General features: G+C 52.9%; 1 protein-coding gene across 1 annotated transcript in view; it reads right to left on the bottom strand.

The window, feature by feature from the left end:
• Window positions 1-978: 978 nt before the first annotated feature.
• Window positions 979-16,270, bottom strand: part of phip (pleckstrin homology domain interacting protein) — a 171,078-nt gene continuing 155,786 nt past the window's right edge. The window contains exon 40 of the mRNA XM_065016614.1: window positions 979-3,360. Coding sequence (XP_064872686.1) covers window positions 2,633-3,360 — 728 coding nt within the window. The 3' untranslated portion in view covers window positions 979-2,632. The remainder of the gene's footprint in view (window positions 3,361-16,270) is intronic.

Here is a 16,270-nt window from a genome sequence, read left to right as displayed (position 1 = left end):
CGACCTCCATTCACTATTCCAGTGCGTACAGATGACATGTGTTTCCTGTTCCTGCCCGTTTCATAATGGGCCATTCTAAATCTCAACTCATTTTTCATATTAGTAAAGACAGTATTAAATTGAGAATAGTCTGATGTGAAAATATGATCACTTGATGAGAGAACAGCGTGTGCAGCCTGAGGCTAACTAAAGTTGCCAAATAACTCTCACTCTAGTGTATCGGACCTGTTTCAAATCATCTTACATGGGACTTATGAGCACATCTTGTCAGATAAATGAACAAGTCTATAGTCTATAGTCTGATAACATCCAGTATCTAGTCTGATAAATGAACAAGCCTACAGTCTATAGTCTGATAACATCCAGTATCTAGTCTGATAAATGAACAAGCCTACAGTCTATAGTCTGATAACATACAGTATCTAGTCTGATAAATGAACAAGCCTACAGTCTATAGCCAGATAACATACAGTATCTAGTCTGATAAATGAACAAGCCTACAGCCTATAGCCAGTTAACATACAGTATCTAGTCTGATAAATGAACAAGCCTACAGTCTATAGCCAGATAACATACAGTATCTAGTCTGATAAATGAACAAGCCTATAGTCTATAGTCTGATAACATACAGTATCTAGTCTGATAAATGAACAAGCCTACAGCCTATAGCCAGATAACATACAGTATCTAGTCTGATAAATGAACAAGCCTATAGTCTATAGCCAGATAACATACAGTATCTAGTCTGATAAATGAACAAGCCTACAGTCTATAGCCAGATAACATACAGTATCTAGTCTGATAAATGAACAAGCCTATAGTCTATAGTCTGATAACATCCAGTATCTAGTCTGATAAATGAACAAGCCTATAGTCTATAGTCTGATAACATACAGTATCTAGTCTGATAAATGAACAAGCCTATAGTCAGATAACATACAGTATCTAGTCTGATAAATGAACAATGTTTCTATAGAATTAAAATAAATAATGGCTTTATTGTGATGGTGTATATTACATTTATTTATTAGACTTTTAAATGTAGATGTCCCGAAGGCGAATCAGCGGCTTGTTCGGAGGAGATGCTAAATGTATTTATGCTAATTAACGGTTAATTATCATGAGACCGACAGTCTTTTTCCATGACAATAACCGGTGGACGAAACACCATGCCCGCCACAGCCTTCGGTAGGATGTGATCACCTTACAAACAGACAGGTGTCTAGTCCCTCTGCTAACTGGACAACAGGGTTAAAGACATATAGCCTGGGTACCAGTCTGTTTGTGTCATCATGCCACTCCTTGCCTCTCAGTCATACCAAGGAGATGACGGGATAGCCCAAACCAATCCGAGACCAGGCTAACCTCTGAATCTTCAACTGAACAACAATATCTGGCCTATAGTACAGACAGATGACAACGTCTCTTATCAAGAATACACTCTGATATCAACTTCCATCAAGCTGTTTGTACACTAAACTACACACATCTCTCTCTCTCACACACACACACACACACACCAACCCACCCACCCACACACAGGTAAACCCCACAGAAAGGCACCAGGTATTGCTAATGATGAGGACTGTCTTACATACAGACACAACCTCCAATCCTCTCTCTCTCTCTCTCTGGATAGAACCACCACACAACTCACTATGATACACACTCGCTACCCATTTGGTGTTGTGCACACTCCCTACCCATTTGGTGTTGTGCACACTCCCTACCCATTTGGTGTTGTGCACACTCCCTACCCATTTGGTGTTGTGCACACACACATGCAAACATGAACACACATTGAGACGGCCAGAGAGAACTGTCAGAGAGAACAAGCAGAGAGACAGTCAGAGAGAACAAGCAGAGAGACAGTCAGAGAGACAGTCAGAGAGACGCTCAGAGAGACAGTCAGAGAGACAGTCAGAGAGACAGTCAGAGAGACGCTCAGAGAGACAGTCAGAGAGACAGTCAGAGAGACAGTCAGAGGGACAGTCAGAGACAGTCAGAGACAGTCAGAGAGACAGTCAGAGAGAACAAGCAGAGAGACAGTCAGAGAGACGCTCAGAGAGACAGTCCGAGAGACGCTCAGAGAGACAGTCAGAGAGACAGAGAGAGACAGTCAGTGAGAACAAGCAGAGAGACAGTCAGAGAGACAGTCAGAGGGACAGTCAGAGAGACGGTCAGAGAGACAGTCAGAGAGACGGTCAGAGGGACAGTCAGAGAGCAGAGTCAGTCTACGGTCCTGTTGACCACATAAGGAGACACAGGAAGCTTTTACAGCGTCTGTATGTGTGTGTGTCCATGGTCATGAGGTTGTCTGTTCAGAAGACGGAGTCAAACCCCACAGGAGACTAGGTGTTTGTGGGAGAGTCATCCAAGGACCAATGAGAGAGGACCTTCAGGCTGGTCTACGGTGTGGAGGGGAGAGTATGGACACAGGGACGGGGACACACCAGGAGCAGCCTGCTCTACAACATGGCGTAGTCAGACGAACCAATCTTCTTCTCTGGTCTGGAAGTGGGGGGTTGTCTTTGTTACCAGCCCAAAGTAAATGCATGGTTGTCGTGGTTACCAGGGTGTGGTTGTCATGGTAAACATCCCATAATAATGGCGGTGCGGTTGGTTGTCATGGTTACCAGCCGATGAGGTTGGCCTTGGCCTTGTCTGTGAGCTTGCGGACACGCCCCTTGGAGGAAGTGCCGAAGGTGAGGGAGGAGTCTTCAACCAGGAGTTGTCTCTGCTCCTCCTCCTCTGAGTCCTCCTCCGTGTAGTATGCCGTCCGTCGCCCCCGGTTACGCGTACGCATCGATCCCGCTGACCCCTCCCCTTCCTGTTCCGCCTCCTCCTCTTCATCGTCGTTTTCGTCCTGTGGCGATGCCCTCACGCGCTGTGATTGTTGCAGAGACTGGGCAGGGGGAGTCATCTCGTCGTTGATTCGCCGGCTGCTCCTCCTCAAAGGGGAAGGGGAGGGGTCGGGGCTGGAAGGGGGAGGGGCTATCTCTGTCCTGACCAGTCTTGGCCTACCGCGGCGCCGTGGCGTTCCTGGAAGTCCGGCCCCCGACAGCACAGACGCTTCCTGGGCAGAGGAAGTCCCGCCCTCGTCGCCTGTGGATTGGTTGAGCTTGTCCTCTGGGGTGGAGCTTCGCCGGAGGCCCCTCCTCATGGCCTCTAGTTCCTGTTTGGACTTCCTGCCTCTCTTCCTGCCGGGAGGGCGACCCTTGGGGGCAGGGCTAGGACTGGGTTCAGGGGTCACTGCTCTGGGTCTCCGCCCCCTCCGACCTGCAGACACGCCCACTGTCTCCTGACTACTGTGGCCATTCAGGTGGGCAGTAGCCTGGGGTGAGGGGCTACGAGGGGAGGCTGGGGGGAGAGAGAGATTGTGAGTTAAATCAACCAATCAGTCGTATGTGTACTATTTACCTGCAGTGTTATATGTTATAGAGGGTGAGGAGGGGTCTGACCTGTATGTTGTAGAGGGTGAGGAGGGTCTGTCCTGTATGTTATAGAGGGTGAGGAGGGGTCTGTCCTGTATGTTATAGAGGGTGAGGAGGAGGGTCTGTCCTGTATGTTGTAGAGGGTGAGGAGGGTCTGTCCTGTATGTTGTAGAGGGTGAGGAGGGTCTGTCCTGTATGTTATAGAGGGTGAGGGGGGGTCTGTCCTGTATGTTGTAGAGGGTGAGGAGGGTCTGTCCTGTATGTTATAGAGGGTGAGGAGGAGGGTCTGTCCTGTATGTTATAGAGGGTGAGGGGGGTCTGTCCTGTATGTTATAGAGGGTGAGGAGGGTCTGTCCTGTATGTTATAGAGGGTGAGGGGGTCTGTCCTGTATGTTGTAGAGGGTGAGGAGGGTCTGTCCTGTATGTTATAGAGGGTGAGGAGGAGGGTCTGTCCTGTATGTTATAGAGGGTGAGGGGGTCTGTCCTGTATGTTATAGAGGGTGAGGGGGTCTGTCCTGTATGTTGTAGAGGGTGAGGGGGTCTGTCCTGTATGTTATAGAGGGTGAGGGAGGGGGTCTGTCCTGTATGTTATAGAGGGTGAGGAGGAGGGTCTGTCCTGTATGTTATAGAGGGTGAGGAGGAGGGTCTGTCCTGTATGTTATAGAGGGTGAGGGGGGTCTGTCCTGTATGTTGTAGAGGGTGAGGGGGTCTGTCCTGTATGTTATAGAGGGTGAGGAGGAGGGTCTGTCCTGTATGTTATAGAGGGTGAGGAGGAGGGTCTGTCCTGTATGTTATAGAGGGTGAGGGGGGGGTCTGTCCTGTATGTTATAGAGGGTGAGGGGGGTCTGTCCTGTATGTTATAGAGGGTGAGGAGGAGGGTCTGTCCTGTATGTTATAGAGGGTGAGGAGGAGGGTCTGTCCTGTATGTTATAGAGGGTGAGGAGGAGGGTCTGTCCTGTATGTTGTAGAGGGTGAGGGGGGGGGTCTGTCCTGTATGTTGTAGAGGGTGAGGAGGAGGGTCTGTCCTGTATGTTATACAGGGTGAGGAGGGGGTCTGTCCTGTATGTTATAGAGGGTGAGGGGGGTCTGTCCTGTATGTTATAGAGGGTGAGGGGGTCTGTCCTGTATGTTATAGGGGTGAGGAGGAGGGTCTGTCCTGTATGTTATAGAGGGTGAGGAGGAGGGTCTGTCCTGTATGTTATAGAGGGTGAGGAGGAGGGTCTGTCCTGTATGTTGTAGAGGGTGAGGAGGAGGGTCTGTCCTGTATGTTATACAGGGTGAGGAGGGGTCTGTCCTGTATGTTATAGAGGGTGAGGGGGTCTGTCCTGTATGTTATAGAGGGTGAGGAGGAGGGTCTGTCCTGTATGTTATAGAGGGTGAGGGGGTCTGTCCTGTATGTTGTAGAGGGTGAGGGGGTCTGTCCTGTATGTTGTAGAGGGTGAGGAGGAGGGTCTGTCCTGTATGTTATAGAGGGTGAGGCGGGGTCTGTCCTGTATGTTGTAGAGGGTGAGGAGGGTCTGTCCTGTATGTTGTAGAGGGTGAGGGGGGTCTGTCCTGTATGTTGTAGAGGGTGAGGGGGGGTCTGTCCTGTATGTTGTAGAGGGTGAGGGGGTCTGTCCTGTATGTTGTAGAGGGTGAGGGGGTCTGTCCTGTATGTTGTAGAGGGTGAGGAGGGTCTGTCCTGTATGTTGTAGAGGGTGAGGGGGGTCTGTCCTGTATGTTGTAGAGGGTGAGGGGGTCTGTCCTGTATGTTGTAGAGGGTGAGGGGGTCTGTCCTGTATGTTGTAGAGGGTGAGGAGGAGGGTCTGTCCTGTATGTTATAGAGGGTGAGGAGGAGGGTCTGTCCTGTATGTTGTAGAGGGTGAGGAGGAGGGTCTGTCCTGTATGTTATACAGGGTGAGGAGGGTCTGTCCTGTATGTTATAGAGGGTGAGGGGGGTCTGTCCTGTATGTTATAGAGGGTGAGGAGGAGGGTCTGTCCTGTATGTTATAGAGGGTGAGGGGGTCTGTCCTGTATGTTGTAGAGGGTGAGGGGGGTCTGTCCTGTATGTTGTAGAGGGTGAGGAGGAGGGTCTGTCCTGTATGTTATAGAGGGTGAGGAGGGGGTCTGTCCTGTATGTTGTAGAGGGTGAGGAGGGTCTGTCCTGTATGTTGTAGAGGGTGAGGGGGGTCTGTCCTGTATGTTGTAGAGGGTGAGGGGGGGGTCTGTCCTGTATGTTGTAGAGGGTGAGGGGGTCTGTCCTGTATGTTGTAGAGGGTGAGGGGGTCTGTCCTGTATGTTGTAGAGGGTGAGGAGGGTCTGTCCTGTATGTTGTAGAGGGTGAGGGGGGTCTGTCCTGTATGTTGTAGAGGGTGAGGGGGGGTCTGTCCTGTATGTTGTAGAGGGTGAGGGGGGTCTGTCCTGTATGTTGTAGAGGGTGAGGGGGTCTGTCCTGTATGTTATAGAGGGTGAGGAGGAGGGTCTGTCCTGTATGTTATAGAGGGTGAGGAGGAGGGTCTGTCCTGTATGTTATAGAGGGTGAGGAGGAGGGTCTGTCCTGTATGTTATAGAGGGTGAGGGGGGTCTGTCCTGTATGTTATAGAGGGTGAGGAGGAGGGTCTGTCCTGTATGTTATAGAGGGTGAGGAGGAGGGTCTGTCCTGTATGTTATAGAGGGTGAGGAGGAGGGGTCTGTCCTGTATGTTATAGAGGGTGAGGGGGTCTGTCCTGTATGTTATAGAGGGTGAGGAGGAGGGTCTGTCCTGTATGTTATACAGGGTGAGGAGGGGTCTGTCCTGTATGTTATAGAGGGTGAGGAGGGTCTGTCCTGTATGTTGTAGAGGGTGAGGGGGGTCTGTCCTGTATGTTGTAGAGGGTGAGGGGGTCTGTCCTGTATGTTGTAGAGGGTGAGGAGGAGGGTCTGTCCTGTATGTTGTAGAGGGTGAGGGGGGTCTGTCCTGTATGTTGTAGAGGGTGAGGGGGGTCTGTCCTGTATGTTGTAGAGGGTGAGGGGGGTCTGTCCTGTATGTTGTAGAGGGTGAGGGGGGGTCTGTCCTGTATGTTGTAGAGGGTGAGGGGGGTCTGTCCTGTATGTTGTAGAGGGTGAGGGGGGTCTGTCCTGTATGTTGTAGAGGGTGAGGAGGAGGGTCTGTCCTGTATGTTGTAGAGGGTGAGGGGGGTCTGTCCTGTATGTTGTAGAGGGTGAGGGGGTCTGTCCTGTATGTTGTAGAGGGTGAGGCGGGGGTCTGTCCTGTATGTTATAGAGGGTGAGGGGGGTCTGTCCTGTATGTTGTAGAGGGTGAGGGGGGTCTGTCCTGTATGTTGTAGAGGGTGAGGGGGTCTGTCCTGTATGTTGTAGAGGGAGAGGGGGTCTGTCCTGTATGTTATAGAGGGTGAGGAGGAGGGGTCTGTCCTGTATGTTATAGAGGGTGAGGGGGGTCTGTCCTGTATGTTGTAGAGGGTGAGGAGGAGGGTCTGTCCTGTATGTTATAGAGGGTGAGGAGGAGGGTCTGTCCTGTATGTTGTAGAGGGTGAGGGGGTCTGTCCTGTATGTTGTAGAGGGTGAGGAGGAGGGTCTGTCCTGTATGTTATAGAGGGTGAGGGGGTCTGTCCTGTATGTTATAGAGGGTGAGGAGGAGGGTCTGTCATGTATGTTGTAGAGGGTGAGGGGGGGGTCTGTCCTGTATGTTGTAGAGGGTGAGGGGGGGTCTGTCCTGTATGTTGTAGAGGGTGAGGAGGAGGGTCTGTCCTGTATGTTGTAGAGGGTGAGGGGGTCTGTCCTGTATGTTGTAGAGGGTGAGGGGGGGTCTGTCCTGTATGTTATAGAGGGTGATGAGGAGGGTCTGTCCTGTATGTTGTAGAGGGTGAGGGGGGTCTGTCCTGTATGTTGTAGAGGGTGAGGGGGTCTGTCCTGTATGTTGTAGAGGGTGAGGCGGGGTCTGTCCTGTATGTTATAGAGGTTGAGGCGGGGTCTGTCATGTATGTTGTAGAGGGTGAGGGGGGGTCTGTCCTGTATGTTATAGAGGGTGAGGCGGGGGTCTGTCATGTATGTTATAGAGGGTGAGGGGGGTCTGTCCTGTATGTTGTAGAGGGTGAGGCGGGGTCTGTCCTGTATGTTATAGAGGGTGAGGCGGGGTCTGTCCTGTATGTTGTAGAGGGTGAGGCGGGGTCTGTCCTGTATGTTGTAGAGGGTGAGGCGGGGGTCTGTCCTGTATGTTATAGAGGGTGAGGCGGGGGTCTGTCATGTATGTTATAGAGGGTGAGGCGGGGTCTGTCCTGTATGTTATAGAGGGTGAGGGGGGTCTGTCATGTATGTTATAGAGGGTGAGGGGGGGGTCTGTCCTGTATGTTGTAGAGGGTGAGGAGGAGGGTCTGTCCTGTATGTTGTAGAGGGTGAGGGGGGGTCTGTCCTATTGTAGAGGGTGAGGGGGGGTCTGTCCTGTATGTTATAGAGGGTGATGAGGAGGGTCTGTCCTGTATGTTGTAGAGGGTGAGGGGGGGTCTGTCCTGTATGTTGTAGAGGGTGAGGGGGTCTGTCCTGTATGTTGTAGAGGGTGAGGCTGGGTCTGTCCTGTATGTTATAGAGGGTGAGGGGGGTCTGTCCTGTATGTTATAGAGGGTGAGGAGGAGGGTCTGTCCTGTATGTTATAGAGGGTGAGGAGGAGGGTCTGTCCTGTATGTTATAGAGGGTGAGGAGGGAGGGTCTGTCCTGTATGTTGTAGAGGGTGAGGAGGAGGGTCTGTCCTGTATGTTATACAGGGTGAGGAGGGGTCTGTCCTGTATGTTATAGAGGGTGAGGGGGGTCTGTCCTGTATGTTATAGAGGGTGAGGAGGAGGGTCTGTCCTGTATGTTATAGAGGGTGAGGGGGGGTCTGTCCTGTATGTTGTAGAGGGTGAGGGGGGTCTGTCCTGTATGTTGTAGAGGGTGAGGAGGAGGGTCTGTCCTGTATGTTATAGAGGGTGAGGCGGGGGTCTGTCCTGTATGTTGTAGAGGGTGAGGAGGAGGGTCTGTCCTGTATGTTATAGAGGGTGAGGCGGGGGTCTGTCCTGTATGTTGTAGAGGGTGAGGAGGGTCTGTCCTGTATGTTGTAGAGGGTGAGGGGGTCTGTCCTGTATGTTGTAGAGGGTGAGGGGGTCTGTCCTGTATGTTGTAGAGGGTGAGGGGGGTCTGTCCTGTATGTTGTAGAGGGTGAGGGGGTCTGTCCTGTATGTTGTAGAGGGTGAGGAGGGTCTGTCCTGTATGTTGTAGAGGGTGAGGGGGTCTGTCCTGTATGTTGTAGAGGGTGAGGGGGGTCTGTCCTGTATGTTGTAGAGGGTGAGGGGGTCTGTCCTGTATGTTGTAGAGGGTGAGGGGGTCTGTCCTGTATGTTATAGAGGGTGAGGAGGAGGGTCTGTCCTGTATGTTATAGAGGGTGAGGAGGAGGGTCTGTCCTGTATGTTATAGAGGGTGAGGAGGAGGGGTCTGTCCTGTATGTTATAGAGGGTGAGGGGGGGTCTGACCTGTATGTTATAGAGGGTGAGGAGGAGGGTCTGTCCTGTATGTTATAGAGGGTGAGGAGGAGGGTCTGTCCTGTATGTTATAGAGGGTGAGGAGGAGGGGTCTGTCCTGTATGTTATAGAGGGTGAGGGGGGGTCTGTCCTGTATGTTATAGAGGGTGAGGAGGAGGGTCTGTCCTGTATGTTATACAGGGTGAGGAGGGGTCTGTCCTGTATGTTATAGAGGGTGAGGAGGGGTCTGTCCTGTATGTTGTAGAGGGTGAGGGGGGTCTGTCCTGTATGTTGTAGAGGGTGAGGGGGGTCTGTCCTGTATGTTGTAGAGGGTGAGGAGGAGGGTCTGTCCTGTATGTTGTAGAGGGTGAGGGGGGTCTGTCCTGTATGTTGTAGAGGGTGAGGGGGTCTGTCCTGTATGTTGTAGAGGGTGAGGGGGGGTCTGTCCTGTATGTTGTAGAGGGTGAGGGGGTCTGTCCTGTATGTTGTAGAGGGTGAGGGGGTCTGTCCTGTATGTTGTAGAGGGTGAGGGGGTCTGTCCTGTATGTTGTAGAGGGTGAGGAGGAGGGTCTGTCCTGTATGTTGTAGAGGGTGAGGGGGGGTCTGTCCTGTATGTTGTAGAGGGTGAGGGGGTCTGTCCTGTATGTTGTAGAGGGTGAGGGGGTCTGTCCTGTATGTTGTAGAGGGAGAGGGGGGGTCTGTCCTGTATGTTATAGAGGGTGAGGAGGAGGGTCTGTCCTGTATGTTATAGAGGGTGAGGGGGTCTGTCCTGTATGTTGTAGAGGGTGAGGAGGAGGGTCTGTCCTGTATGTTATAGAGGGTGAGGAGGAGGGTCTGTCCTGTATGTTGTAGAGGGTGAGGGGGTCTGTCCTGTATGTTGTAGAGGGTGAGGAGGAGGGTCTGTCCTGTATGTTATAGAGGGTGAGGGGGTCTGTCCTGTATGTTATAGAGGGTGAGGAGGAGGGTCTGTCATGTATGTTGTAGAGGGTGAGGGGGTCTGTCCTGTATGTTGTAGAGGTGAGGGGGGTCTGTCCTGTATGTTGTAGAGGGTGAGGAGGAGGGTCTGTCCTGTATGTTGTAGAGGGTGAGGGGGGTCTGTCCTGTATGTTGTAGAGGGTGAGGGGGGTCTGTCCTGTATGTTATAGAGGGTGATGAGGAGGGTCTGTCCTGTATGTTGTAGAGGGTGAGGGGGGTCTGTCCTGTATGTTGTAGAGGGTGAGGGGGTCTGTCCTGTATGTTGTAGAGGGTGAGGCGGGGTCTGTCCTGTATGTTATAGAGGTTGAGGCGGGGTCTGTCATGTATGTTGTAGAGGGTGAGGGGGTCTGTCCTGTATGTTATAGAGGGTGAGGCGGGGTCTGTCATGTATGTTATAGAGGGTGAGGGGGGTCTGTCCTGTATGTTGTAGAGGGTGAGGCGGGGGTCTGTCCTGTATGTTATAGAGGGTGAGGCGGGGTCTGTCCTGTATGTTGTAGAGGGTGAGGCGGGGGTCTGTCCTGTATGTTGTAGAGGGTGAGGCGGGGGGGTCTGTCCTGTATGTTATAGAGGGTGAGGCGGGGGTCTGTCCTGTATGTTATAGAGGGTGAGGCGGGGTCTGTCCTGTATGTTATAGAGGGTGAGGCGGGGTCTGTCATGTATGTTATAGAGGGTGAGGGGGTCTGTCCTGTATGTTGTAGAGGGTGAGGGGGTCTGTCCTGTATGTTGTAGAGGGTGAGGGGGTCTGTCCTGTATGTTGTAGAGGGAGAGGGGGTCTGTCCTGTATGTTATAGAGGGTGAGGAGGAGGGGTCTGTCCTGTATGTTATAGAGGGTGAGGGGGGTCTGTCCTGTATGTTGTAGAGGGTGAGGAGGAGGGTCTGTCCTGTATGTTATAGAGGGTGAGGAGGAGGGTCTGTCCTGTATGTTGTAGAGGGTGAGGGGGGTCTGTCCTGTATGTTGTAGAGGGTGAGGAGGAGGGTCTGTCCTGTATGTTATAGAGGGTGAGGGGGGTCTGTCCTGTATGTTATAGAGGGTGAGGAGGAGGGTCTGTCATGTATGTTGTAGAGGGTGAGGGGGGGTCTGTCCTGTATGTTGTAGAGGGTGAGGGGGTCTGTCCTGTATGTTGTAGAGGGTGAGGGAGGGTCTGTCCTGTATGTTGTAGAGGGTGAGGGGGGTCTGTCCTGTATGTTGTAGAGGGTGAGGGGGGGGTATGTCCTGTATGTTATAGAGGGTAGGTGATGAGGAGGGTCTGTCCTGTATGTTGTAGAGGGTGAGGGGGGTCTGTCCTGTATGTTGTAGAGGGTGAGGGGGGTCTGTCCTGTATGTTGTAGAGGGTGAGGGGGGGTCTGTCCTGTATGTTATAGAGGTTGAGGGGGGGTCTGTCATGTATGTTGTAGAGGGTGAGGGGGGTCTGTCCTGTATGTTATAGAGGGTGAGGCGGGGGTCTGTCATGTATGTTATAGAGGGTGAGGGGGGTCTGTCCTGTATGTTGTAGAGGGTGAGGCGGGGTCTGTCCTGTATGTTATAGAGGGTGAGGCGGGGGTCTGTCCTGTATGTTGTAGAGGGTGAGGCGGGGTCTGTCCTGTATGTTGTAGAGGGTGAGGCGGGGGTCTGTCCTGTATGTTATAGAGGGTGAGGCGGGGTCTGTCATGTATGTTATAGAGGGTGAGGCGGGGGTCTGTCCTGTATGTTATAGAGGATGAGGAGGGGGTCTGTCCTGTATATTGTAGAGGGTGAGGGGGGTCTGTCCTGTATGTTGTAGAGGGTGAGGGGGGGTCTGTCCTGTATGTTGTAGAGGGTGAGGGGGGTCTGTCCTGTATGTTGTAGAGGGTGAGGGGGGGGTCTGTCCTATGTTGTAGAGGGTGAGGAGGGGGGTCTGTCCTGTATGTTATAGAGGGTGAGGAGGAGGGTCTGTCCTTTATGTTGTAGAGGGTGAGGGGGTCTGTCCTGTATGTTATAGAGGGTGAGGGGGGTCTGTCCTGTATGTTATAGAGGGTGAGGAGGAGGGTCTGTCCTGTATGTTGTAGAGGGTGAGGGGGGTCTGTCCTGTATGTTATAGAGGGTAAGGGGGGTCTGTCCTGTATGTTATAGAGGGTGAGGAGGGGGTCTGTCCTGTATGTTGTAGAGGGTGAGGGGGGTCTGTCCTGTATGTTATAGAGGGTGAGGGGGGTCTGTCCTGTATGTATAGAGGGTGAGGGGGGGTCTGTCCTGTATGTTGTAGAGGGTGAGGGGGGTCTGTCCTGTATGTTGTAGAGGGTGAGGGGGGGTCTGTCCTGTATGTTATAGAGGGTGAGGGGGGTCTGTCCTGTATGTTATAGAGGGTGAGGGGGGTCTGTCCTGTATGTTGTAGAGGGTGAGGGGGGTCTGTCCTGTATGTTATAGAGGGTGAGGGGGGTCTGTCCTGGGAGGGTGAGGCGGGGTCTGTCCTGTATGTTATAGAGGGTGAGGAGGAGGGTCTGTCCTGTATGTTGTAGAGGGTGAGGAGGAGGGTCTGTCATGTATGTTGTAGAGGGTGAGGAGGAGGGTCTGTCCTGTATGTTATAGAGGGTGAGGCGGGGGTCTGTCATGTATGTTGTAGAGGGTGAGGGGGGTCTGTCCTGTATGTTATAGAGGGTGAGGGGGGGTCAGTCATGTATGTTGTAGAGGGTGAGGCGGGGGTCTGTCCTGTATGTTATAGAGGGTGAGGCGGGGGTCTGTCCTGTATGTTATAGAGGGTGAGGCGGGGGTCTGTCCTGTATGTTATAGAGGGTGAGGCGGGGGTCTGTCCTGTATGTTGTAGAGGGTGAGGCGGGGGTCTGTCATGTATGTTGTAGAGGGTGAGGCGGGGGTCTGTCCTGTATGTTATAGAGGGTGAGGCGGGGTCTGTCCTGTATGTTATAGAGGGTGAGGCGGGGGTCTGTCCTGTATGTTATAGAGGGTGAGGCGGGGGTCTGTCCTGTATGTTATAGAGGGTGAGGCGGGGTCTGTCCTGTATGTTATAGAGGGTGAGGCGGGGGTCTGTCCTGTATGTTGTAGAGGGTGAGGGGGTCTGTCCTGTATGTTATAGAGGGTGAGGGGGGTCTGTCCTGTATGTTATAGAGGGTGAGGGGGTCTGTCCTGTATGTTATAGAGGGTGAGGCGGGGGTCTGTCCTGTATGTTGTAGAGGGTGAGGAGGGGGTCTGTCCTGTATGTTATAGAGGGTGAGGGGGGTCTGTCCTGTATGTTGTAGAGGGTGAGGGGGGTCTGTCCTGTATGTTATAGAGGGTGAGGGGGGTCTGTCCTGTATGTTGTAGAGGGTGAGGGGGGTCTGTCCTGTATGTTATAGAGGGTGAGGAGGAGGGTCTGTCCTGTATGTTGTAGAGGGTGAGGAGGAGGGTCTGTCCTGTATGTTGTAGAGGGTGAGGAGGAGGGTCTGTCCTGTATGTTATAGAGGGTGAGGGGGGTCTGTCATGTATGTTGTAGAGGGTGAGGGGGGTCTGTCCTGTATGTTATAGAGGGTGAGGCGGGGGTCTGTCTGTCCTGTATGTTATAGAGGGTGAGGCGGGGGTCTGTCCTGTATGTTATAGAGGGTGAGGCGGGGGTCTGTCCTGTATGTTATAGAGGGTGAGGGGGGGGTCTGTCCTGTATGTTGTAGAGGGTGAGGAGGGGGTCTGTCCTGTATGTTGTAGAGGGTGAGGAGGGGGGTCTGTCCTGTATGTTGTAGAGGGTGAGGGGGGGTCTGTCCTGTATGTTGTAGAGGGTGAGGGGGGTCTGTCCTGTATGTTGTAGAGGGTGAGGAGGAGGGTCTGTCCTGTATGTTGTAGAGGGTGAGGGGGGTCTGTCCTGTATGTTGTAGAGGGTGAGGGGGTCTGTCCTGTATGTTATAGAGGGTGAGGGGGGTCTGTCCTGTATGTTGTAGAGGGTGAGGCGGGGTCTGTCCTGTATGTTATAGAGGGTGAGGCGGGGGTCTGTCATGTATGTTATAGAGGGTGAGGGGGTCTGTCCTGTATGTTGTAGAGGGTGAGGGGGGTCTGTCCTGTATGTTGTAGAGGGTGAGGGGGGTCTGTCCTGTATGTTGTAGAGGGAGAGGGGGGTCTGTCCTGTATGTTATAGAGGGTGAGGAGGAGGGGTCTGTCCTGTATGTTATAGAGGGTGAGGGGGGTCTGTCCTGTATGTTGTAGAGGGTGAGGAGGGGGTCTGTCCTGTATGTTATAGAGGGTGAGGAGGGGGTCTGTCCTGTATGTTGTAGAGGGTGAGGGGGTCTGTCCTGTATGTTGTAGAGGGTGAGGAGGAGGGTCTGTCCTGTATGTTATAGAGGGTGAGGCGGGGTCTGTCCTGTATGTTATAGAGGGTGAGGAGGAGGGTCTGTCCTGTATGTTGTAGAGGGTGAGGGGGGTCTGTCCTGTATGTTGTAGAGGGTGAGGGGGTCTGTCCTGTATGTTGTAGAGGGTGAGGAGGAGGGTCTGTCCTGTATGTTGTAGAGGGTGAGGGGGTCTGTCCTGTATGTTGTAGAGGGTGAGGGGGGGTCTGTCCTGTATGTTATAGAGGGTGATGAGGGAGGGTCTGTCCTGTATGTTGTAGAGGGTGAGGGGGGTCTGTCCTGTATGTTGTAGAGGGTGAGGGGGGGTCTGTCCTGTATGTTGTAGAGGGTGAGGCGGGGGTCTGTCCTGTATGTTATAGAGGGTGAGGCGGGGTCTGTCATGTATGTTGTAGAGGGTGAGGGGGGTCTGTCCTGTATGTTATAGAGGGTGAGGCGGGGGTCTGTCATGTATGTTATAGAGGGTGAGGGGGTCTGTCCTGTATGTTGTAGAGGGTGAGGGGGGGTCTGTCCTGTATGTTATAGAGGGTGAGGAGGAGGGTCTGTCCTGTATGTTGTAGAGGGTGAGGAGGAGGGTCTGTCATGTATGTTGTAGAGGGTGAGGAGGAGGGTCTGTCCTGTATGTTATAGAGGGTGAGGGGGGGGTCTGTCATGTATGTTGTAGAGGGTGAGGGGGGGTCTGTCCTGTATGTTATAGAGGGGTGAGGCGGGGTCTGTCATGTATGTTGTAGAGGGTGAGGCGGGGTCTGTCCTGTATGTTATAGAGGGTGAGGCGGGGGTCTGTCCTGTATGTTATAGAGGGTGAGGCGGGGTCTGTCCTGTATGTTGTAGAGGGTGAGGCGGGGGGTCTGTCCTGTATGTTGTAGAGGGTGAGGAGGGGGTCTGTCCTGTATGTTGTAGAGGGTGAGGGGGGTCTGTCCTGTATGTTGTAGAGGGTGAGGGGGGTCTGTCCTGTATGTTGTAGAGGGTGAGGGGGTCTGTCCTGTATGTTGTAGAGGGTGAGGAGGAGGGTCTGTCCTGTATGTTGTAGAGGGTGAGGGGGGTCTGTCCTGTATGTTGTAGAGGGTGAGGGGGTCTGTCCTGTATGTTATAGAGGGTGAGGGGGTCTGTCCTGTATGTTGTAGAGGGTGAGGCGGGGGTCTGTCCTGTATGTTATAGAGGGTGAGGCGGGGGTCTGTCATGTATGTTATAGAGGGTGAGGGGGTCTGTCCTGTATGTTGTAGAGGGTGAGGGGGTCTGTCCTGTATGTTGTAGAGGGAGGGGGTCTGTCCTGTATGTTGTAGAGGGTGAGGGGGTCTGTCCTGTATGTTGTAGAGGGTGAGGGGGGTCTGTCCTGTATGTTGTAGAGGGAGAGGGGGGTCTGTCCTGTATGTTATAGAGGGTGAGGAGGAGGGTCTGTCCTGTATGTTATAGAGGGTGAGGGGGGTCTGTCCTGTATGTTGTAGAGGGTGAGGAGGAGGGTCTGTCCTGTATGTTATAGAGGGTGAGGAGGAGGGTCTGTCCTGTATGTTGTAGAGGGTGAGGGGGGGTCTGTCCTGTATGTTGTAGAGGGTGAGGAGGAGGGTCTGTCCTGTATGTTATAGAGGGTGAGGAGGAGGGTCTGTCCTGTATGTTATAGAGGGTGAGGAGGGTCTGTCCTGTATGTTGTAGAGGGTGAGGAGGAGGGTCTGTCCTGTATGTTATAGAGGGTGAGGCGGGGTCTGTCCTGTATGTTATAGAGGGTGAGGAGGAGGGTCTGTCATGTATGTTGTAGAGGGTGAGGGGGTCTGTCCTGTATGTTGTAGAGGGTGAGGGGGGTCTGTCCTGTATGTTGTAGAGGGTGAGGAGGAGGGTCTGTCCTGTATGTTGTAGAGGGTGAGGGGGTCTGTCCTGTATGTTGTAGAGGGTGAGGGGGGTCTGTCCTGTATGTTATAGAGGGTGATGAGGAGGGTCTGTCCTGTATGTTGTAGAGGGTGAGGGGGGTCTGTCCTGTATGTTGTAGAGGGTGAGGGGGTCTGTCCTGTATGTTGTAGAGGGTGAGGCGGGGGTCTGTCCTGTATGTTATAGAGGGTGAGGCGGGGGTCTGTCTGTATGTTGTAGAGGGTGAGGGGGGTCTGTCCTGTATGTTATAGAGGGTGAGGG

The sequence above is a fragment of the Oncorhynchus nerka genome, unplaced genomic scaffold (genome assembly GCF_034236695.1).
Source record: "Oncorhynchus nerka isolate Pitt River unplaced genomic scaffold, Oner_Uvic_2.0 unplaced_scaffold_940, whole genome shotgun sequence".
Lineage (NCBI taxonomy): Eukaryota > Metazoa > Chordata > Actinopteri > Salmoniformes > Salmonidae > Oncorhynchus > Oncorhynchus nerka.
The sequence above is the reverse complement of the archived record's forward strand: the minus strand, read 5'-3'. Positions and strand labels throughout refer to the sequence as shown.